The sequence below is a fragment of the Coregonus clupeaformis genome, chromosome 36, assembly GCF_020615455.1.
Source record: "Coregonus clupeaformis isolate EN_2021a chromosome 36, ASM2061545v1, whole genome shotgun sequence".
NCBI lineage: Eukaryota > Metazoa > Chordata > Actinopteri > Salmoniformes > Salmonidae > Coregonus > Coregonus clupeaformis.
This window is the reverse complement of record NC_059227.1, coordinates 30046474-30071946: the sequence shown is the minus strand read 5'-3', so window position 1 is coordinate 30071946 and position 25473 is coordinate 30046474. Positions and strand designations below refer to the sequence as shown.

Below are 25473 nucleotides of genomic sequence, written 5' to 3'. Positions count from 1 at the left end.
ATATTCTCCACATTTCTCTCACTTCTTTCCATTTTTATTTTATTCTTTGTAGACAGGCCTTCAGCCCACACAAAATGCGTGAATCATTCAAACAAATAATTGTGTCATTTCAAACTGAAAAGGTAGGCTATTGAGTTCAGTTTGCTGCGCGTCTGTGTTTAATGCGCGCTCTCGCTCTTCGAGGACATCATTTGTAAACCTGCTGGGAAAGGAGGAGGGAGAGAGGGAGCAGGCGAGGAGTGGGCTATTCACTCATTGTTACGGCCTCGAGGAGCAGCGAAGACCCCTACACGTGAATTATCTTCCCGACAGAAAGGTAAAATCTTCTTATTTTGTTATATTTTCTGGCACTCCCCTAGATATTTTATGTTACAGAATTGTGGACACGTATTGCCAAAACGGCTGGCGGGATCGTAGTAACATTATACCATCGGGATACGCCTGTATAGATTCAGTTTAGGTAGACTAGTCTACATACGGTCACTATCAGTTGAGATGAAGTAGCCCAACCGTCATCTTTTGTTCTGCTTCATAACATTTTTATTTATCGGATAAAATGTGTTTGTCCATTACGCGCTGTCGGAGGAGTGGCCAGCTGACTTTGACAGATAAAAACTACTATAGTTTCATGTCATCACTGTTGTGTCTATTTACCAGTAGTTTTGTAAGATGGTTCTAAGCATGTAATGCGCGAAAAGCCTGCCGAAGACGTCAGTAAATGCTATTACGCACAGTCATTTGCCTACAGTGCAAGCCACTACCAGTATATTCAATTGTGAAATATCAAATATTGTGTCAAATGTTTCGGTTGTATTACGTGTCATATTTGAAAGTCCATGATCTGTTAGTGGTAAAGGATGCTGTGGAAAATAGGTTCTAGTGAATAATCCTCTTCCAACAGGGTGTGCACATATTTATAGAAACAAGATATAATGCAAATTGCAATAACTGTACTATTATTTTACTGTCAGGCTACTACAGAAATATAATTGGTGCACTAATTCACTTATTCCATATCCACCCAAATTCACTTATTCCATATCCACCCACATGCCAGATTATAATCACCATGAAAAGATTATAATGGATAATTTCTCATAAAGTGCCTCTTAACATATTGTGTAGTTGGATTTACAATTATTTACATTTTGTAAGCATTTGTTATTCAGGCTACAATGTGCTTACTTTCCCCCCTCTTTATTCTCCCCCCAGATCCTTTTGACATCTACGCCTACTGCAGGGATCCACTCTGATCCAAATCATTGTTTATATTCTGTGTATAAACACAGCAATGTGGTGAGAAGTGGTCCAACACCCAACATCAGGCCTCATGCTCAGGTGATGGAGCTCCTATGACTCAAGAGGGTGATGGATACAGCCAGCTTCAGCCATGGCGGCCATCTTGGATTATACCCACGCACACAGACTGTCACTCTCTGAGACCAGGAATAGGACCAGTCTCTCCCCTGACTGTCACTTACCTGTACCACTCGTGATCTCTCTCTCTTGCACCGACCTTTGTGAATGAGGCAGATGATTCGGCCTGCCCCTGTGCCCAGCCTGGGTCCCTCTTCACCCCTGCCCCTGCATGCGGGGACCATGGGGCTGCTGTGGGTGCTGTGTATGTCCCTGCTGATGGCTCCAGCGGTGGTGGTAGAGGCCATCCCCATGGAGTCTGCTGCTGGGAGCCACAGCATGTTCACCTGTGAACCTATCACCCTGCGCATGTGTCAGGGGCTGCTCTATAACTCCACCTTCATGCCCAACCTCCTCAACCACTACGATCAGCAGACCGCCGCGCTCGCCATGGAGGTAAACACTGACTCACTGTGTTTCATGTCTCTCTCTCTCTCTCTCTCTCGCGCTCTCTCTCTCTCTCTCTCTCTTTCTCTTTCTCTTTCTCTCTCTCTCTCTCTCTCTCTCTCTCTCTCTCTCTCTCTCTCTCTCTCTCTCTCTCTCTCTCTCTCTCTCTCTCTCTCTCTCTCTCTCTCTCTCTCTCTCAATTAGTTGGGATAGAAAGATGCAGGGTTTAGTCAAGTGCTTGAGTAGTATCATGTGTCTGGATGAAGAGACACATACTGTAGCTGTACTGTTTTACCGCGCTGTCCTTATCTGTGCCAGATTCTATGGTCTGTCTGCCCCATGGACATCATAGCAGTAGCAGACAGTGTTACCATGGATAACTGGTAATGTTGATAATATCAAAGTGGTAGCCTACTTTTAGTCGGCTCCTCTAGCCCAGGGGACTGAGAATATATTACAAAAACATTATGTGATAAATTAACTTTTAACATTTCTTTTGGGGCCATTTTTAAAACCATCAATTATTAAATGACTCTGTGAAGTGAACTGTGTGGTGGTCTAGTCTTCTGAAGCAACCTGCTATTTCCGTTGTGACAGACAAGCCAACAGCAACTAGAGTCGAGTTCGAGTCATTTCTGCTCTAAAGACTATAAAAACCCATTTTATATAACAGGCTTTGCTTAGTGGGCTTAACGTTTGGCTAGAATCTAGATCCACTCTGCTGAAGTGAAGTGAATGTACAGTCCTGGTCATGATATAATGTTTGATTCAAGCTGCCGCCGGATTAAGCTGCCTGTACAGTGCATTATTTACCAATGTTTAGTGTTCTACTTCCGTAATCTATGGAGCTGTAACACACACACGCATACATGCACACAATCACACACTCACACATACACACACAGAGCTGGCGGCTATAATGCATGGATGTGTCCTTGCCTTTGCATGATCCTCTTTACAAGGTTGATTGTTGGCATTTGAACTCAATCAGAGAGCAGCTACATTGCCTCGTTAGGTTAATCTAGTGGTATGTATATCTATCTATGTAGATTAATCTATCCAGTACTTAGTGGATGACTTTCCATCCCCCCATCCATCCATCTGATCCATGCCACCCAACCCCACTCTCCACCACTACCCACCTCACTCTGCCCTGCCCTGTCCAGCTCAGAGGGGCGATGGAGGGGATGATGCTGAATGCCGAGCCCTATCCACCCACCTGTTCCTATTCTACTAGTAGTGGACTGAGATGGAGGAGGCAGAGAGGGAGAGAGAGCGGGGGAGAGAGAGAGAGGGAGAAAGAGAGAGGGAGAGTAAGAGAATGAGGGGGAGAGAGAGGGAGAGAGAGAGCGAGCGAGAGTGCAAGGCATATGTGGGGGTTATGTAACCAACCTCTGCTCTGAATGTGCCCTGGCCTCGGGAGATAGAGAGAGGCACTACATCACATCTGCACTAAGTGAACCCAGCTTATCCCTTTTAAATATCCCATGCCATTCCCTGTAGCATTCCCAAAATATTCCTGAGATCCCGACCTCAGTTGGAGGGGTTTAGTCAGTTGCGATTCATAACCCAAAAGCATAAATATACAAATATACAAAATGTACAAAAACTGCTCTAGATGTGAGCCAGTTAGCTTGACTTACAACTATATTATAAACCAGGAGAATGTATCTTCACTGTAATTTTTTTGCCCAGGTTTTTTACACTTGTTTAGTTTGAATGTGCACTAGACTGAGGCTTTTGGTTAGAGACAACAGTTCAGTTTGATTAGACATGCTTTCACCAGCATGTCTCTGTTAGCCCATTCAAAAGCTAGTTTGATGTTTGGAAAACACATGAATCCCAATAGATAATGAAGACTGTGGTTCCAAAACGCCTCTCTATCTCTATGTCCATGTTGTCTCCTTATACTAGCCTTGGCATGGCCGACCGGTCCACGGGAGAATACCAGAGCCTTTAAGAAGAGAAAAAGCCAAATGAGGATTGACAGTTGATTTGAAAGGGAATTAGGTCCACCCAATAGCCATGATAATGATAATGAATGGCTTGTAGCGTGGATAAATTGTGACTTGGACGAGAACCAATGGCTTCCTTTCATCCCTGTCTGGAGAGAAAACCCTCAGAAGTGCTGTGTCTTTAAAAACCTTCATGTCTTTTCCTTCTAAATGAGGTTGGGGCTGGGAAATGTAGCATAACTGGCTAGCCCTTGTCTCTAGGGTAAAAAAAACACTCAGTATCTACATCCCCCCAAACCCCCACCCTCATTTAATCATCCTACATTATAGTGTTTTTCAGTTTGGCTTCTGCTTTTTGGCTTTGTGGTAGCTGACCATTTGGTTGCTCAAATTACACATCTCTCAAAATAAACTACCAGTCAGTCGTTGGGGATTGTTGTGGCTGTGACTGACCTCAATATAACCCCACTGCTGAAGTGGGACAGCAGCCTGAAGGCTGGGAATCTGCTATTTCGGTGCCATCCTCTGTGCTTGCTAAGAGAGAGAGCTTAGGTGGTACATCTGTACGGAGTGATATTAGTGCCATCAGAAATTCCATATGAATTTACTCAGATTCCATTTCTGATGGGACTAATATAACTCCATAGATCTGACTGGTGAGGGTAGAAAGAGAAAGGAGATAAACAGATAAATACAGTATAAATACAAAAGTATGTGGACACCCCTTCAAATTAGTGGATTCGGCTATTTCAGCCACACCTGTTGCTGACAGGTGTATAGAATTGAGCACACAGCCATGCAATCTCCATAGACAAACACTGAGAGTAGAATGGCCTGACTGAAGAGCTCAGTGACTTTCAATGTTGCACCGTCATAGGATGCCACCTTTCCAACAAGTCAGTTCGTCAAATTTCTGCCCTGCTAGAGCTGCCCCGGTCAACTGTAAGTGCTGTTATTGTGAAGTGGAAACGTCTAGGATCAACAACGGCTCAGCCGCGAAGTGGTAGGCCACACAAGTTCACAGAAAGGGACTGCCGAGTGCTGAAGCGCATAGCGTGTAAAAATTGTCTGTCCTCTGTTGCAACACTCACTACAGAGTTCCAAACTGCCTCTGGAAGCAGCGTCAGCACAATAACTGTTTGTCGGGGGCTTCATGAAATGGGTTTCCATGGCCGAGCAGCCGCACACAAGCCTAAGATCACCATGTGCAATGCCAAGCGTCGGCTGGAGTGGTGTAAAGCTCACCGCCATTGGGCTCTGGAGCAGTGGAAACGTGTTCTCTGGAGTGATGAATCACACTTCACCATCTTGCAGTCCGATGGACAAATCTGGGTTTGGTGGATGCCAAAAGAACGCTACCTGCCCCAATGCATAGTGCCAACTGTAAAGTTTGGTGGAGGAGGAATAATGGTCTGGGGCTGTTTTTCATGGTTCAAGTTAGGCCCCTTAGTTCCAGTGAACAGAAATCTAACCGCTACAACATACAATGACATTCTAGACGATTCTGTGCTTCCAACTTTGTGGCAACAGTTTGAGGAAGGCCCTTTCCTGTTTCAGCATGACAATGCCCCCGTGCACAAAGCGAGGTCCATACAGAAATGGATTGTCGAGATTGGTGTGGAAGAACTTGATTGGCCTGCACAGAGCGCTGACCTCAACCCCATCGAACACCTTTGGGATGAATTGGAACGCCGACATGCAAGCCAGCCCTAATCGCCCAACATCAGTGCCCGACCTCACTAATGCTCTTGTGGCTGAATGGAAGCAAGTCCCCACAGCAATGTTCCAACATCTAGTGGAAAGCCTTCCCAGAAGAGTGGAGGCTGTTAAAGCAGCAAAGGGGGGATCAACTACATATTAATGCCCATGATTTTGGAATGAGATGTTCGACGAGCAGGTGGTCCACATACTTTTGGTAATGTAGTGTAGATACAATAGTGGTGTAAACATGCCAGAAATCTGGTCATTACATTTACATTTTAGTCATTTAGCAGACACTCTTATCCAGAGCGACTTACAGTTAGTGAAAACATATTATTATTTTTTTATACTGGCCCCCCGTGGGAATCAAACCCACAACCCTGGCGTTGCAAACGCCATGCTCTATCAACTGAGCTACATCCCTGCCGGCCATTCCCTCCCCTACCCTGGATGACGCTGGGCCAATTGTGCGCCGCCCATGAGTCTCCCGGTCGCGGCCGGCTGCGACAGAGCCTGGATTCGAACCAGGATCTCTAGTGGCACAGTTCAGTTAGCACTGCGATGCAGTGCCTTAGACCACTGCCCCACTCAGGAGTACTCTCAAGGTCATGGTGTTACAGTACATTCATCTATTATAGTGACCATAGGGATGGATGGTAGAACTGGTGCTGATTTGGTTGGTTGTTTTGCATTGGCAATGCTTGCCTTTTACCAATAGATTATTGAATGTCTGGTGGAATATACAGTATGGCTGACTAAATGTAATACTGTCTATATTTATGAAACAATAATGAACAAATAATAGTTGAATTATTATAATTAATTATTCCCCCATTTTATGCCATTTGTCAGTGGGTGACATTTTTGTAACCTCTACAGATAAGGTTTACGGTTGTATATAAAACAGATACTCCACCCGTTCACTGTGAATTCATGTAAAAGACTGTGGTCTCTGATGACCGTCAGACAGACGTGCATAGTATGCAGATAACATATGGCTAGTAGCTAGCGAGGGATGTACGCTACATGTTATGGTCTGATAAACCCAGCTCACTCTGACCCAAACCCACAATAGACCTCTGTTTTATTTAATGTCAAACATGCTGTTTATAAGCTCTGAACAGAATGGAGTCTCTCTCTCTCTCTCTCTCTCTCTCTCTCTCTCTCTCTCTCTCTCTCTCTCTCTCTCTCTCTCTCTCTCTCTCTCTCTCTCTCTCTCTCTCTCTCTCTCTCTCTCTCTCTCTCTCTCTCTCTCTCTCTCTCTCTCTCTCTCTCTCTCTCTCCAACAACAACAACTGGTGTGTGTGGTTAATAAACAGTTATGTGAATAACACGGCCGGCTAGCTGAAGGAGGAGGTGGCCCATCCTTCTCTCCCTTTCTCTCCTCTGCCATATCTCAGTCTTTTGTCCTTCACTCCCTCCCCTTCCCCCATGCGAGGTACACTGCACGGTTGCCTGGGAAACCGGTCCCAATTGTGTTGTTAACAAAGGAGCAAGCTTTCTGTGGCTCTCAGGAGGTGGTCCCCGCTCGTCGCCCTCTGACCCCTGCTGAACACACCACGGCCCCGCCCTCAAACTAGTCCCTCCGTCCGTCCGTTGGTGCATCAGCCGTTGCCATGTCAGTCAGGGTAGAAATGCAGAGAATTGCGCAGAGAGGGGGAAAGGAAGGAAGGAGCAGAGAGGGGGAGAGAGAGGATGGGAGGGAAAGAGGAGAAAGCGGGAGTGGATTGAGGGAGGGATAGATGGGAATGGAAGATGAATCCAGTAAATTGTGAGAGAGACTTCTTCCAGATATTTAAAAGTAGTAAATCACTCAGATCAGTTGTCTGCGTAGATACAGTACATTGTTGATTGATCTGTCATTCATTCTCTTATCAGTGATTTCATTTGAGTAAAAAATAAGCTTTACCGGACCGGTCTTGAAATAGATATCTACAAATAAAAAAATGTCACACACACACAATTCTCAAAGTAGCAATTTGTTTTTTTATTGATGTGTTTTTGAGGGCAGCCTTTTCCAGATGACTGCATCTAATTTGACCACTTTTACGGAGATCCAAAATCTCTTAACTAGACCCATAAATACATAATCACATTACTGCGAGTTGAAATTGCATTATCATACTTCTCCTCAGGGCTAGAACAGCACTTGACAGAATTGTATGTTTTACACGCTTGAGCCACTTAAATAGTAACAGTGGAGTGAGGGGACTCGGGGGCAAAAGCAGGCCAACCTCTGGCACACACAGACACACGCGCCCACAGACACACACACACACACACACACACACACACACACACACACACACACACACACACACACACACACACACACACACACACACACACACACACACACACACACACACACACACACAGAGCAGCTGTTTCTAATGTGACCAAGTTACCATAATCCACTGTTCTGTTCCAGAGGACACAAGACAAGACGTCTTTACATTTGTTTGGGCTGCCATATGGATAAAGATAGAGACACACTAGGGTTGAATGGCGGAACCGGTTACTGAGATTTACCGGGATTTACCACCCAAAACCACTCCCTTCTCCCGGGATAAATACAGTGCCTTGCAAAAGTATTCATTGGTGAAGTGAAATAAAAAATAATACTTGTGCGCGCATATGTATTCACTCCCTTTGCTATGAAGCCCCTAAATAAGATCTGGTGCAACCAACTACCTTCAGAAGTCACATAATTAGTTAAATAAAGTCCACCTGTGTGCAATCTAAGTGTCACATGATCTGTCACATGATCTCAGTATATATACACCTGTTCTGAAAGGCCCCAGAGTCTGCAACACCACTAAGCAAGGGGCACCACCAAGCAAGCGGCACCATGAAGACCAAGGAGCTCTCCAAACAGGTCAGGGACAAAGTTGTGGAGAAGTACAGATCAGGGTTGGGTTATAAAAAAATATCAGAAACTTTGAACATCCCACGGAGCACCATTAAATCCACCAATAAAAAATTTAAAGAATATGGCACCACAACAAACCTGCCGAGAGAGGGCCGCCCACCAAACCTCACAGACCAGGCAAGGAGGGCATTAATCAGAGAGGCAACAAAGAGACCAAAGATAACCCTGAAGGAGCTGCAAAGCTCCACAGTGAAGATTGGAGTATCTGTCCATAGGACCACTTTAAGCCATACACTCCACAGAGCTGGGCTTTACGGAAGAGTGGCCAGAAAAAACCATTGCTTAAAGAAAAAAATAAGCAAACAGGTTTGGTGTTTGCCAAAAGGCATGTGGGAGACTCCCCAAACATGTGAAAGAAGGTACTCTGGTCAGATGAGACTAAAATTGAGCTTTTTGGCCATCAAGGAAAACACCATGTCTGGCACAAACCCAACACCTCTCATCACCCCGAGAACACCATCCGTACAGTGAAGCATGGTGGTGGCAACATCATGCTGTGGGGATGTTTTTAATCGTCAGGGACTGGGAAACTGGTCAGAATTGAAGGAATGATGGATGGCGCTAAATACAGGGAAATTCTTGAGGGAAACCTGTTTCAGTCTTCCAGAGATTTGAGACTGGGACGGAGGTTCACCTTCCAGCAGGACAATGACCCTAAGCATACTGCTACAGCAACACTCGAGTGGTTTAAGGGGAAACATTTAAATGTCTTGGAATGGCCTAGTCAAAGCCCAGACCTAAATCCAATTGAGAATCTGTGGTATGACTTAAAGATTGCTGTACACCAGCGGAACCCATCCAACTTGAAGGAGCTGGAGCAGTTTTGCCTTGAAGAATGGGCAAAAATCCCAGTGGCTAGATGTGCCAAGCTTATAGAGACATACCCCAAGAGACTTGCAGCTGTAATTGCTGCAAAAGGTGGCTCTACAAAGTATTTACTTTGGGGGGGTGAATAGTTATGCACGCTCAAGTTTTCTGTTTTTTTGTCTTATTTCTTGTTTGTTTCACAAGAAAAAATATTATGCATCTTCAAAGTGGTAGGCATGTTGTGTAAATCAAATGATACAAACCCCCCAAAAATCAATTTTAATTCCAAGTTGTAAGGCAACAAAATAGGAAAAATGCCAAGGGGGGTGAATACTTTTGCAAGCCATTGTAACTGTGAGAAACCAGTAAATTATAATAAATTATTAATATGAACAGCATGGTGTGAAATGGAACTGTTAAATTATATGCAACGTCTAAATCTGGGTTCTCTACAACCTCTACATGAGGAATCATCAATGCTCAGGGTGGGGACAGACAGCCCATCTCAGTATGAAGCGCAGTTCACAATGCATATAGACCTATCATCTCATCTTGGTAACTTTTATTCTTGTAATGGGTAGGCCTGCATTTGCTCCAGCATAGTCTATGCTAAAGACAGAATGCACGTCTAATTTACCCATCTCATCTGGCTTTCGGGGGTCACCTTATTTTTATTGTAAAGATAATTGTTTTTAAATTGCAGCTGCAGAGTTTTAAAACATCACTTGAATATTGTTGCTTTAAATCAGTTTAAATCAGGGCTTGCGCGACCACTCTCGCAGTCTTTCTCTCTCTCCATCAACTCCATTCAAATTGCATCCAAAATAGATCATCCTGTTCTAGATTGATATATAGCCCTATATATAGATGTCCTGACCTAGCCTACCTGTTTCAGGTAATAAATCGAAAGCAGGATTAGCCTTATATTTAATGATGGGTTATGCATAATAAGCTTCTAACTTATAGCCTCTGTCTCTTGCGCAATTCGCAATCAAGGTGTGCTCCGCTGGCCTCTCTCCTTAAAAACGTTTCTTCGCTCTTGGAGTCCCATGCAGGAAAAGCTAGACTAGAATAGTTTGCTGGACACACACACACACACACGCGCGCGCGCACGCACGCACGCACGCACGCACGCACGCACGCACGCACGCACGCACGCACGCACGCACGCACGCACGCACGCACGCACGCACGCACGCACGCACGCACACACACACACACACACACACACACACACACACACACACACACACACACACACACACACACACACACACACACACACACACACACACACACACACACACACACACACACATACACACACACACACACCCTGTACCATACATTCATATCCTCCTAGAGCACACATCTGCCCTGGAAGTGAGGAGGCAGAGAGCAGAAGAAAGGAAACCCCAGATCCACTTGAAGTTCATTAGATCATCCCTGTCCTGTCTGTGTGTGTAATGCACCATGACAGGGCTCTGATGAGGTAATGCATGTCACCGGACTGGAGGCTGGTGAAGGCAAAGGAAGGGTGCCACCCTGTTTAATTCTATACAGAGCAGATCAACGTGGATGTGTTTGCCTGCTCGTTTGATCTCAAATATTTGATTAAGAAGATGGTGCCAGGTGTGTCATAAGATCTTGGTTTAATGAAAAGGAATGCTCGAAGGCATACACAGATCGGTTGCTATGAAGGAAGTTCTTCCCCATAGAGATCCTATAATACGCTCTACTTAATTCTGTGTTTCTTCCTATGTTACCATCGCCTCAAGCGAGACTGTTTTGGGCCTTGTGTCTGCAGACGGTCCATTTATTCAGAATTGATTGGTTTGACTGATCTGTTTTTGACAGGTGTGGAAGTGAACCAATCTACTAAAATACACATAAACACGAATAAGTCAGACTAGTACAGATGCAGTAGTAAGTGATCAAACACAGTAAAACCTACACAAAATAAATTCATTTCCCTGGTGATGATGAGGACGCGTGGCATTTGTTTTTTCAATTTAATGCAGTTAAATAATTTTCCCCAGGCGAGTGCAACATGCTAGCCGTCCTGTCCTGTACATCTGTAGACTCAAATACTGTATGTGTGGATTTTAAAAAATGAAACTGTATTCAATATTTTGTCCAGAGGATGTCAGTCATCTCAGATGTCTGTCTGAGCCCTATGTTCCAACAGTCACTAAACCATCTAATAAAACCACACATCAACGTTACCTCCTTTATGTTATGGTCAATTGAAAATCTGAAAGCAGAAATATTGTGTTTGATATGTACAAAGCATTTACAAAAGCTGTCTGGATGTGGATGTGATGTGGGTTCTTTGTGTGGGAATCGGCAAGCCTAACAGCCGTCCTAATCCTTTTAAATACACGCAGGCGTCTGGGAGACAGCCCAGACTGAACACTGGTGTCAGAAGTGGAATTCCGTCTACATTTCTACATTAGAATGAATTACGATGAATGAATGGTGTAATATGTAGGCTAAGCTATGGTGATGATGGATGACAAGGTGGATGCGCCTCCTATCCTAGTCATAGGAAGAGAGAGAGTGTGTGTGTGTGTGTGTGTGAGGGAGTGTATGTGGTATTGAATATAATAGTGCTGCTGTGTATTCCTCTTTCTTGGAGACTTAAAATAGGTTAAGTTAATATAGGTTAAGTTAAAGCTACAATATGTAACTTTTTGGGTGACCTCACCAAATTCACATAGAAATGTTAGTTATAGATCTTTCATTCTCGCTGAAAGCAAGTCTAAGAAGCGGTAGATCTGTTCTATGTGCGCTATTTCCTGTTTTTAAGTTTTGTTTGTGTGTCTTTTACCTTCGGTTTTGTACACCAGCTTCAAACAGCTGAAAATACAATATTTTTGCAAATGGAAAACATATTTCACAGTGGTTTAGATTGTACAGTGATTCTCTACACAATGACTGCTTGTTCTGTTACATAAACTGAAAATAGGTGCACTATTATAATTTTAGCAACCAGGAAATGGCAGAGTGATTTCTACATAGTGCATATTTAATATAGGTTAAAGGTGCACTATGCAGAAATCGCTCTGCCATTTCCTGGTTGCTAAAATTCGAATAGTTCGCCCATTTTCAGTTTATGTGACAAAACAAGCAATGTATAGAATAGATAATCATTGTACCATATATTTTCAATATTTTCAGCTGTTTGAAGCTGGTGTACAAGCCGAAAGTAAAAGATGCAAAAAAGAAACGGGAAGCATAGAAATATCGCACATAGAACAGATCTACTGCTTCTTAGACTTGCAGATCTTTAACTCACCTTAGAATAACAGATCCATAACTCACCTTTCTATGTGAATTTGGTCGGGCCGCCTAAATAGTTACATATTGCAGCTTTAAGTTAATATAGGTAAAATTAATATAGGTTAAGTTAAAATAGTTTACATTAATATAGATTACATTAATATAGGTTATGTTTAGTCACACAACGTCCCATTGACCCATATTTAATAATCACATTTCTCATGTTCGGAGATTATAAACAGCATGTTTGACATTAAATAAAACAGAGGTCTATTGTGGGTTTGGGTCAGAGTGAGCTGGGTTTATCAGACCATAACATGTAGCGTACATCCCTCGCTAGCTACTAGCCATATGTTATCTGCATACTATGCACGTCTGTCTGACGGTCATCAGAGACCACAGTCTTTTACATGAATTCACAGCGAACGGGTGGAGTATCTGTTTTATATACAACCGTAAACCTTATCTGTAGAGGTTACAAAAATGTCAACCACTGACAAATGGCATAAAATGGGGGAATAATTCATTATAATAATTCAACTATTATTTGTTCATTATTGTTTCATAAATATAGACAGTATTACATTTAGTCAGCCATACTGTATTCCACCAGACATTCAATAATCTATTGGTAAAAGGCAAGCATTGCCAATGCAAAACAACCAACCAAATCAGCACCAGTTCTACCATCCATCCCTATGGTCACTATAATAGATGAATGTACTGTAACACCATGACCAGATTTCTGGCATGTTTACACCACTATTGCATCTACACTACATTACCAAAAGTATGTGGACACCTGCTCTTCAAACATCTCATTCCAGTATCATGGGCATTAATATGTAGTTGATCCCCCCTTTGCTGCTTTAACAGCCTCCACTCTTCTGGGAAGGCTTTCCACTAGATGTTGGAACATTGCTGCGGGGACTTGCTTCCATTCAGCCTCAAGAGCGTTCGTGAGGTCGGGCACTGGTGTTGGACGATTAGACCTGGCTCGCAGTCAGTGTTACAATTCATCCCAAAGGTTTTCTATGGGGTTGAGGCCAGTCAAGTTCTTCCACACCGATCTCGACAAACCATTTCTGTATGGACCTCGCTTTGTGCATGTGGGCATTGTCATGCTGAAACAGGAAAGGGCTTTCCCCAAACTGTTGCCACAAAGTTGGAAGCGCAGAATCGTCTAGAATGTCATTGTATGCTGTAGCGTTAAGATTTCCCTTCACTGGAACTAAGGGGCCTAGCTTGAACCATGAAAAACAGCCCCAGACCATTATTCCTCTTCCACCAAACGTTACAGTTAGCACTATGCAATGGGGCAGGTAGCGTTCACCTGGCATCCACCAAACCCGGATTCGTCCATTGCACTGCCAGATGGTGAAGAGTGATTAATCACTCCAGAGAACGCATTTCCACTGCTCCAGAGTCCAATGGCGGCGAGCTTTTCACCACTGCAGCCGACACTTGGCATTGCGCATGGTGAGCTTAGGCTGCTCGGCCATGGAAACCCATTTCATGAAGCTCACGACGAATGGTTATTGTGCTGACGTTGCTTCCAGAGGCAGTTTGGAACTCTGTAGTGAGTGTTGCAACCGAGGACAGACTATTTTTACGCACTATGCGCTTCAGCACTCAGCGGTCCCGTTCTTGTGTGGCCTACCACTTCGCGGCTGAGCCATTGTTGCTCCTAGACGTTTCCACTTCACAATGACAGTTCCACGTTGAAAGTCACTGAGCTCTTCAGTAAGGCCATTCTACTGACAATGTTTGTCTATGGAGATTGCATGGCTGTGTGCTCGATTGTATACACCTGTCAGCAACGGGTGTGGCTGAAATAGCCGAATCCACTAATCTGAAGGGGTGTCCACATACTTTTGTATATATAGTGTATATTTAATACATATCCACTGAAGAAAAACCCTGTTCTGTTCCAATACCCACCACTATTACTCCCTATTAATGAAATTCCATATAGCTCATCTTCCCATTTTTGCTGCTTGGGTCCCTGTCTTGTCCCCCTCCCCCACTCCCCCTCTCCCTGTCACTGTCACAAAGGCTGGCCCCAGCAGGAGCAGGATGCGTCTAGCTTGGCCCTGGGTGGGGCTGGGGGCCGGTGGGGGCCCTTTCTTCACTCCCCCTGGGGATTTGCATACTAAAGCCATGCCTCACAACTGCTAGCTAGCTACCGTTCTCTTCCTGAATGCATTTTGGCAGAGAGGGAAGTGTGTGTGTGTGTGTGTCTGTGTGTCTGTGTGTGTGTGTGTGTAACAGCGTGGCCCTCCCCCAAACACAAAGGACTCTCCAGAGCCCCTGCCTGTGCCGGGTATCTGATGAACGGGGGGTTGGGTTACCAAGCCTGTCCTACTCCTCCTCTCTCCCTCCCTCCTTCTCCTCCCTCTGTCTTATTGTGCCAGGCGGGGGGAGAAAGGGGGTAGAGGAGGATTATGAGGATAGGGGACAGAGTTGTGTTTTTGAGTCATCTCCAAACTATGTCAGACAAGATGTTACTGTCTGTTTGTGTTCTCATTTTGGCTTCACATGAATAATGCTCTGCTTTAGATGACTGTTCTGTTGTCTGTTTGTGTCTCTTTAATGCTGAGACGTTGAGTGTTTGACATGTTCCGTGGTAGATGCACAGTGTGTTTGACATACGGTGTGTACAAGTGTCTCTGTGTGTATGATTGTATATGACATTAGACGTATGACGTGTGTGACACAGACACACAGACACACACCATACCCCCTCGCCCTCTCATACACAGCAGTGACTATACACCTCCTGACAGTCATGCGTTTTCCTCTCCCCTCCGCAGCCCTTCCACCCCATGGTGAACCTGCAGTGTTCGTCAGAACTCAGGATGTTCCTATGTGCCCTCTACACTCCGGTGTGTACAGAATACGGACGCATGACACTGCCCTGCCGACGGCTGTGCCAGAGAGCCAAGAGAGACTGCTACAAACTCATGGACATGTTCGGAGTCACCTGGCCAGAAGAGATGGACTGTAACAGGTTAGTAGTCTACTGTACTGTAGGGTACACTTTTACACACCTGGGGCACATATATGTTTTGGGGTATCATTCCTTTTACCATTAACTTATCAGGAAATACCTGGTCATTTCAACATCAATAAGAATGACATGGCAAAATGGTAATTACACAATAGTAACACATGATTTCATTGCAAATACGAGGTAAAAACAGTGGAAACAGTATTGTAAAATACTACCTTTGTGTCTTTCTGTAATTGAAATATGTGTCTAACATAAGCTGTTTCCTCTCCGTCCCCCAGGTTCCCAGACTGTGACGAGCCATACCCTCGTCCTGTAGATCTGCTGTCCAGCTCAGATTCCACAGAGTTGCCCATCTCTGTCCAGCGCGACTATGGCTTCTGGTGCCCCCGCGAGCTCAAGATCGACCCCGACCTGGGCTACACCTTCCTGGGTGTGAGGGACTGCTCGCCCCCCTGCCCCAACATGTACTTCCAGCGGGACGAGCTGGTCTTTGCCCGCTACTTCATCGGCGTGGTGTCTATCGTATGTCTCTCTGCAACCCTCTTCACCTTCCTCACCTTCCTCATTGACGTGTCCAGGTTCCGCTACCCGGAGCGGCCAATCATCTTCTACGCCGTGTGCTACATGATGGTGTCCCTGGTCTTCTTCCTGGGCTTCCTATTGGAAGACAGGGTGGCGTGCAACGCAGCGAGCCCCGGGCGCTTCCGGGCGTCCACCGTCACCCAGGGCTCCCATAACAAGGTGACCCATCATCGGCGTAGTGATTGATTGATTACTGATTGTTTAAATTAACGAATCGATCGATTGATTTTCAATTTTCTCTTTGACATTCAGGGCTATTATAGCAAAGAAGCAGAAATGATCCCATTTTTCTTTGTTCGATATTTTCAATGATCTTGGATTTTTCAATGTCTTCAGTCTTTTTTAAACCTCCCTCCCTCCCTCTCCTCCAGGTGTGCACTTTGCTTTTCATGGTGCTCTACTTCTTCACCATGGCTGGCAGTGTGTGGTGGGTCATCCTCACCATCACGTGGTTCCTGGCTGCCGTGCCTAAGTGGGGCAGCGAGGCCATCGAGAAGAAGGCCCTGCTCTTCCATGCATGTGCCTGGGGCCTGCCCGGCTGTCTGACCGTCACTCTGCTGGCCATGAACAAGATAGAAGGGGATAGTGTCAGCGGGGTGTGTTTCGTGGGGCTGTATGACCGCACGGCGCTGAGATGGTTCCTGCTGGTTCCGCTGGGCCTGGATGTACTGGTGAGAGGGCTGGAATGAGTCACAGTGGGATTAGGTGTGTAAGAAATGGCAGCCTATTCCCTATATATGGAATAGGGTGGCATTTGGGATGTACCTTGTGGGTATGTGTGTGCAAAGTTTATGTGTGCACGTGCACAAAGTTCAGTAAACGTGTTGACACTGTCTGTGCCTGCTCCTTCGATTATACCTGAGTCATACACATCTCAAAATCTATAGGAAAGTGGATCTGAATGGAACTGAAGGAAATTATTGAAATTGTTAGCTACCCAACCAATATACCATATCTTATGACATCATCTTTTGTCTAATCCCTCCATATCAACTCTCTCTGATTCTAGGTGGGGGTGGCTTTACTGTTAGCGGGCATCCTGGCATTGAACCGCGTGCGTATGGAGATCCCTCTGGAGAAGGAGAATCAAGACAAGCTGGTGAAGTTTATGATCCGTATCGGGGTGTTCTCTGTGCTCTACCTGGTCCCTCTGCTGACGGTCATAGCCTGCTACCTGTATGAGAACAGCTATAGGACTGTCTGGGAGACTACCTGGGTGCAGGAGCGCTGCAGAGAGTACCACATCCCCTGTCCATATCAGGTGAGATCCATACTCTAACCACATCCCCTGTCCATACCAGGTGAGATCCATACTCTAACCACAACACCACATCCCCTGTCCATACCAGGTGAGATCCATACCTTAACTACTACACCATATCCCCTGTCCATACCAGGTGAGATCCATACCTTAACTACTACACCACATCCCCTGTCCATACCAGGTGAGATCCATACTCTAACCACTACACCACATCCCCTGTCCATACAAGGTGAGATCCATACCTTAACTACTACACCATATCCCCTGTCCATACCAGGTGAGATCCATACTCTAACCACAACACCACATCCCCTGTCCATACCAGGTGAGATCCATACCTTAACTACTACACCATATCCCCTGTCCATACCAGGTGAGATCCATACCTTAACTACTACACCATATCCCCTGTCCATACCAGGTGAGATCCATACCTTAACCACTACACCACATCCCCTGTCCATACAAGGTGAGATCCATACTCTAACCACTACACCACATCCCCTGTCCATACCAGGTGAGATCCATACTCTAACCACTACACCACATCCCCTGTCCATACAAGGTGAGATCCATACTCTAACCACTACACCACATCCCCTGTCCATACCAGGTGAGATTAGGGCTGCTGCGGTGACCATATTACCGCCACACCGGCAGTCATGAGTCATCACCGCAGTAAAATTCCATGTGACCGTTAATTTACGGTAATCTCCTCTTATGCACTCAGGACATACGTTAGTAGTACCCTAATGACCATTAGACTGCTAATGGCCTGGTACTCAGGGCTCTATTGTCCCTCTAACCACTCTGACATCAATGCAAATGCAATCGAAAATCACATCAAACACTTATCATCAAAACAGTATGTGCTTTTAAAACTCACCTCACTGTGATGATCAATTTGAAGAAAGATGTTGAAAAGCAGGTTGAAACTGAGTATAAAATATGGTTGTTGTGGATGTTGTTTCAAAGCCTAACATAATGAAATGGACAACGCTTTCTAAGGTGATGATTAATTCAAAACACCCATATGCATATTAGAGATTATGCATATGCATAGGCTTATGAGCCCAAGGCCGACAAAAACCTTGAATTAAAATGACATATTATGCATGACAGAAAAACATACAACAAAACTGATTTAAGATGTCTTTGGTACATAATTGGTCTAGTCCATACTCCAAATATAAAAACAATTCTAGTAATCGCCTTTGAGTGTGGACTGTATTATTATGCATACTGGATGGACTGGTTACCTTATGCAATACTCCAAAATGTATATCCACGAGTCTTGGAGAGAATGTGTAGCCCTAGGAGATGCTGTTGGTTCAGTGATTTTGAAGGGCGGCTTACAGTTAGCTTACAATTATAGTGAATTTGTATATGATTTTGAATAGCCTAGTAATGGGGAATTTTTTTATGTTTTCATAATTAATAGGCTGACACATTACCTTTAGCTACAGAATATCTCACCACTATGCGTTTCCATCTTCTCCTCTCTCTCCTTTATTGCCAGATGGGCTGTCTACAGTTTAGTGAAATATGTTAAGTTACGAAAACATGTTACTATCGATGTTCCCGAACAGATTTCACTTGGTTTCCCAAATTAAGCACTGGGTAGCTGCAGGAACAGGGTTGGGGAACCCGTGGCATACAGAGTTTGGGCGGAATATCGCCTGTCGCGCAGCGAGAGCATGCCCCTCAAACAGTGGTTGATGTTTGGAGTGAAATAAGTGTTTTTATATTTATTTCTCAGCTGCTCATATTAAGCACAGCTCCTCTATAAAACCGAAGTAGCCTATCCGGCAACATTGAAAAAAACGGACCTGCAAGAAGGCGCGTGGCCTCAATTCGCTATTCGAGTCCATAGCCGACGGAGGACAGGTCTTTTTTCCCCTGCCCCTGTTCCTAACCATTTGATGGAAACAAATTTTACATATGAGTAAAGACAAGATTAAATTGAGAATAGTCTGATGGGTGAAAATATGATCACTTGATGAGAGAACAGCTGTGCAGCCTGAGGCGAAGATGGAGCACAAGCTTTTTTTCCGACTTTCTCAAATCATCAATAGCGTATAGTCGCATCATGCAGCCCATAATATGTTTTGATTTACATTTACATTTACGTCATTTAGCAGACGCTCTTATCCAGAGCGACTTACATTCTATGGTTTGTATGATTCACAACTAAAGTTGCTAAGTAATTCTTAATCTAGTGTAGCCTATAGGACCTGTTTCAAATGATCACTTTTAAGCTCAACATAGCCACTTCATATGCGCACTCCATTCTATTTCATTCAGCTAAGTTCATTCATTACAGAGAAATCACATTATATAAAATAATGTTACGGGACGTTAAGCATATCTTGTCAGCTAAATGAATAAGCCTACAGCCTATGGCATGGATCATAGCCAGATAAAATACAGTAGGCCAACTCATATTCTTTTGCATGACAATAACCGGCTGACAGAATTTCATGACCACCACAGCCCTAGGTGAGATCCATACTCTAACCACTACACCACATCCCCTGTCCATACAAGGTGAGATCCATACCTTAACCACTACACCATATCCCCTGTCCATACAAGGTGAGATCCATACTCTAACCACTACACCACATCCCCTGTCCATACAAGGTGAGATCCATACCTTAACCACTACACCATATCCCCTGTCCATACCAGGTGAGATCCATACTCTAACCACTACACCACATCCCCTGTCCATACCAGGTGAGATCCATACTCTAACCACTACACCACATCCCCTGTCCATGTCAGGTGAGATCCATGCTCTAACCACTACACCATATCCCCTGTCTTACCAGGTAAGTAACATATACCCCCCTACTTAACCACTACGCTACATTGCATCTACTCTAACCACTATACCATATACCTGTCCATACCAGGTAATACCAGATTATACACCTACTGTAACCATTTATAGAAACTACAATCAGCTACACTCAAATATTATTATAACCTCTACAGTACATCAGTCATTGTCAACCAGGGGGCCTTGGACCCCTGAGGGACCTCAGTGAGCTTTCAGGGGGTCCCACGAAAAAAGATGCAATAGAATTTTGGTGCCAAATTCAATACGGGAAAGAAAAACAACAGAGAAAGAATACAAAACATATTCCGGTCTCACACAGTAGTTGTATTCCCAACACACCTAGCTCCAGTGTTCCAGTGCAAACAGAGACGAGGAGAGATCTCAGGTTGGTTCTATTTAATAGATGAAGCACTTCAGAGAAGCTCCTCTCTGCCTGGAGCTGTGGAACACATCCCCACTCATCTGGAGAAGCAGTTAATAATTCAAACACTTCATCCTTGCTACTACTGTAAGTTGGTAGCATTTGTGTGTGTGTGTGTGTGTCTATATATGTGTGTATGTGTGTGCTGTACTTCTTTTTCTGTCCTCCTTAAAGGTTTTGTGTTAGTAGTTATTGTTGTGGCACAGATAGCAGGGTTTTGATGGGTAGAGGAGTGAAAATATAATGCATATCCGCTCTACTTGCTGTTTGCTGCAAGTGTCTTCTGCTCACCCTACTCACTGGGGCAGTTTTTCAGTGCTATCTATTTATCCAAACAGCTCCATTGCCACGTTTGGATGTGTGATGGTGTGTAATCTCTTGCCTTTTAGTTAGTTCTAAAGGAAGGCTGGTTGGCACACAGTAGAGCGTTTGTGTGCATGTGTGTCTGTCTGTGTGTACATGTGTGTGTGTGTGTGCATGCGTTTGTGTGTGTGTGTGTGTGTGTGTGTTCGTGTGTATGAATGTGTGTACCCCCAACAGAGATGGCTTATGACGGCATTAGAGGCCTGTTACAGTTGGGGGATGGGGGAAGCAGAGGGGGAAGGCTGACTGGAGGCAGGGTGAGGCAAAGAGTCATTTGGGGCCTTAATCTGTCATGCAAACATTACTGCATAAGAGAGCAGTGAGTTCATCTCTCTATCCCAGAGGTTCTGTTGCTGGGGGGGAAATGGATCAGAGAGAAGGGCTATGCTATGTTCTATGCAGCTATGAAGAATGTAAAGCTACACAAGCTACTGTATGGACGAAACTACACAGACAAAATGTAATAGTGATGAATGTCTGTGGTTTGGTAACGGCTAGTTTTTTTTATAGAGAAAGACTGAGAATGGGCAGCCAGGTCTCTGTAGGCCTGCTGACTGCCCTTCATAACTGTGTGATGTGTGGCGGATGTGAGTGGGAGGACTCTGCTTCCCCAGAGCACACATATATACAGTAACACAGTAGCTAGCATGCAAACAGACCATCCCCAGAGCACATATATACTATAAAGCTATGATTCAGCAGAGACCTATTTACACTATATATACAAAAGTATGTGGACACCCCTTCAAATTAGTGGATTCGGCTATTTCAGCCACACCCGTTGTTGACAGGTGTATAAAATCGAGCACACAGCCATGCAATCTCCATAGACAAACATTGGCAGTAGAATGGCCTTACTGAAGAGCTCAGTGACTTTCAACGTGGCACCGTCATAGGATGCCACCTTTCCAACAAGTCAGTTCGTAAAATGTCTGCCCTGCTAGAGCTGCCCCGATCAACTGTAATTGCTGTTATTGTGAAGTGGAAACGTCTAGGAGCAACAACGGCTCAGCCGCGAAGTTGTAGGCCACACAAACTCACAGAACGGGACCTCCCGAGTGCTGAAGCGCGTAGCTCTCAAAAGTCGTATGTCCTCGGTTGCAACACTTACTACCGAGTTCCAAACTGCCTCTGGAAGCAACGTCAGCACAATAACTGTCCGTCGGGAGCTTCATGAAATGGGTTTCCATGGCCGAGCAGCCGCACACAAGCCTAAGATCACCCAGCGCAATGACAAGCGTCGGCTAAAGTAGTATAAAGCTCGCCGCCATTGGACTCTGGAGCAGTGGAAATGCGTTCTCTGGAGTGATGAATCACGCTTCACCATCTGGCACAGTTGGTAGAGCATGGTGCTTGCAACACCACAATCGTGAGTTTGATTCCCGCAGGGGCCACCCCATAAGAAAATGTCAGTCACTTTGGATTAAAGTGTGTGCGTAATGTCATAGAGAAAGAGAAAGGCTGTGAAAACCAACCAGAGCTACCACTAGGGTCAGGCCCATATAAATATTATCACTAGACGTGTCCACCCATTACAGACCCATTGGCTTGAATAAGGATGGCCATTCTATTTCTACGGGTCAGTCCTGCTGCATCCACCCTGTGCCTTTCTACAACTTCCCCTCTGATTAGAATAATTGGCCAGAACCATATGAGATGCCAATGTAGAGGAGTTTAGAAGATAAGACATATTCACTGAAGGGACGTATGGCTCCAGTGATTCAGTCTCTCTTCTTATCTCATTCTGTAATAATGAGGCTCTCTGAGCTCCAGGCTGCTCTGCCTGCCTGCCTGCTCCGCTCATAATGAGGCCATCAGGACTGCTGTGTATGTGCGTGTGTACGGAAAAAACAGGAGAAAAGTGTGTGTATGTTTCTTACAGGGATAGAGGGAGATAGATATTCACATACTGTACATCAGTGGAGGCTGCTGAGGGGAGGACGGCTCATAATAATGGTTGGAATGGAGTTAATGGAATGGTATCAACCACATGGAAACCACGTGCTTGATGTGTTTGATACCATTCCATTGACTCCATTTTGGACATTATTATGAGCCGTCCTCCCCTCAGCAGCCTCCACTGACATACATACACTATGTGTGTGCGTTTACTAAGGCTGCTATGGTGTTACACTGCAGTGCAGTGATGCTGTGTATTTACAGGTATGGGTGCGAAGATGAGGAGAGGCCACAGGTGCACAATCTACAGGGGGAGCACGGAAGAGAGAGGGGGGTGGAGGGAAAGAGATCTAATTAGAGGAGGGACGTAGAGAGAGAGGGAACGAGTGGGGATGGATGGAATGGAAGTAGAGAAAATGAGAGCGGGTTGAAGGGTGGGAATGAGAGCGAGAGAGAGGGGAGAGAATGAGAGGGAGAGAGTGGGAAGGAGAGAGAGTCATGACATTGTGTTGGCTGCTGATTTGTTTATGCCTGTAGCGATAAGCTGCTGAGTCTGTTAGAAAATACATGCATGTGGGAAAACACACACGACTCAGAAGTATAGTGCCTCACTGCCTTGCAGACAACCTACCGTAGCGTCATACTTACTGAGAACTACATTCTCACCCACGCATCCTAGCAGATATGTACAATCAAACGTACGCACAGACACACTGTTTCACTCCAGTACAGATTCTTAGTAGAGCACCCCCTTATGGCAGACACACTCACACCTCTCTCCTCTCCATGTGTGACCTAGGTCGAGCAGACCAGCAGACCAAACCTGTCCCTGTTCCTCATAAAGTACCTGATGATGTTGGTAGTCGGGATCCCTTCAGTGTTCTGGGTGGGCAGCAAGAAGACCTGCTTCGAATGGGCCAGCTTCTTCCACGGACATAGACGCAAAGAGTAAGTCTCTAAAACATGTTCTCTCCCTAACATCAATATATTTCTCATGAAGATCAATGGTTTTCTAATGACTTGCACGGTTAGTGGACATTTTAATTTGATCAAATAAATATGCTATTGTATATGATATGGAATGGAGGCAATGCACTGCATCTTAATATATTGTACCTGCTGGCTTTAAGTAAAGTCAACAGTGCTGTGTAGAGGTGTGGGTGCTGTATAGTACTGTTAGTGATAGGCCCCCTCTCTGCACTCACCCCCCTCCCCTGTGATCAGAGCATTAACCCCCTCTCCCACCCCCTGTTCCACACACTCCTCCTTCCTCATCTACTGTTCCACCTTCCCTTTCTCTCTCCCGTCCCTTCTCCGCCTCTCCCTCCCCTCCATCCCTCCCTTCCCCATCTCCTCGTCCCCCTCCCGCTCTCCCTTTTCCAGTAGCGTGGTCAACGAGAGCAGACAGGTACTCCAGGAGCCAGATTTTGCTCAGCTGCTCCTGCGGGACCCCAACACCCCCATCGTGAGGAAGTCCAGGGGGACGTCCACGCAGGGCACCTCCACCCACGCCTCCTCCACCCACCTGGCCATGCTGGACGAGCCCCCCAGTGGGAGCACCAGCCGGGCAAGCAGCGTCCGCAGCGCCCGAAGCAAGATGAGCAGCTTCCATGGAAGTCTGCATAGATCCAGAGACAGCAGGTAGGGATGGACGGGATGGTGGGGGGGACAGTTGGTAGTGGGAACAGATTGATTTAATTGATTTGGGGATGGAAAAAGCCAGATGTGGAAAACAGGTAAGGATGAAGAGGTGAAAATGTGTATATCTGAAAGGGTTTGGTAAGTGTTAACAACCTGGAGTATTAGTCATGTTATGTATAGTCCCAGAAGCCTGACCAACCATCTCTCTCCTCTTCTCTGTCAGGTACACGGCATGTAGTTTCCGTGGAGTTGACGATCGCCTCCCCTATGGCAGCATGCCCCGCCTCAACGACCAATCAGGGTCTAGACACTGCAGCACCAACCGGCTAGACAGCCTATCAAAGCACGGCTCCACCCAGCGCCTGGATAGCCAATCACGGCACAGCAGCATCAGGGACCTTAGCAACGTCACCCAGGCCATTCAGAGCGCCCCCGGCAATGGAATCCACAGGGTCCTAGAGGAGGATGGAGCCACGGCCTGAACTGAGAATTCTAAACTCCTTTTCGCAAAACGAACCTTAGCCTCTACCCTAAAACCCATGCCAACCTTTTAGCTATACAAGAAGTGTCTAGGACAGGTGTCAAACTCATTCCACAGAGGGCCGAGTGTCTGCGGGTTTTCACGCCGCCCTTGTACTTCATTGAATTAAGGTCACTAATTAGTAAGGAACTCCCCTCACCTGGTTGTCTAAGTCTTAATTGAAAGGAAAAACAAAAAACCTGCTGATACTCGGCCCTCCGTGGAATGAGTTTGATACCCCTGGTCTAGGGGGTAGAGGTTGATTTTGGACTGGACATATTACAGTCCTCTATGGCTACGTTTACACAGGTAGCCCAATTCTGATCTTTTGCCCAATTATTGGTCTTTTGACCAATCAGATCAGGTCTTTTGCCAATAATTGAGCAAAAGAACAGAATTGGGCTGCCTTTGTAAACTCAGCCACAGTGTTACAGTTTGAAAGTAA

The 25473-nt window shown here is 45.3% G+C and overlaps 1 protein-coding gene across 1 annotated transcript; it reads left to right on the top strand.

Annotated features, from left to right (window-relative positions):
- The first annotated feature begins 169 nt into the window (after positions 1-169).
- On the top strand, positions 170-25158 carry LOC121552568 (frizzled-3-like). Its single transcript, XM_041865521.2, has 9 exons — positions 170-316; positions 1213-1812; positions 15294-15490; positions 15772-16234; positions 16447-16746; positions 17085-17336; positions 23667-23815; positions 24251-24508; positions 24732-25158. The coding sequence occupies exons 2-9, from the start codon at positions 1525-1527 to the stop codon at positions 24988-24990; spliced, it is 2166 nt and encodes a 721-aa protein (XP_041721455.1). The 5' UTR covers positions 170-316; positions 1213-1524; the 3' UTR covers positions 24991-25158.
- Positions 25159-25473: the final 315 nt, after the last annotated feature.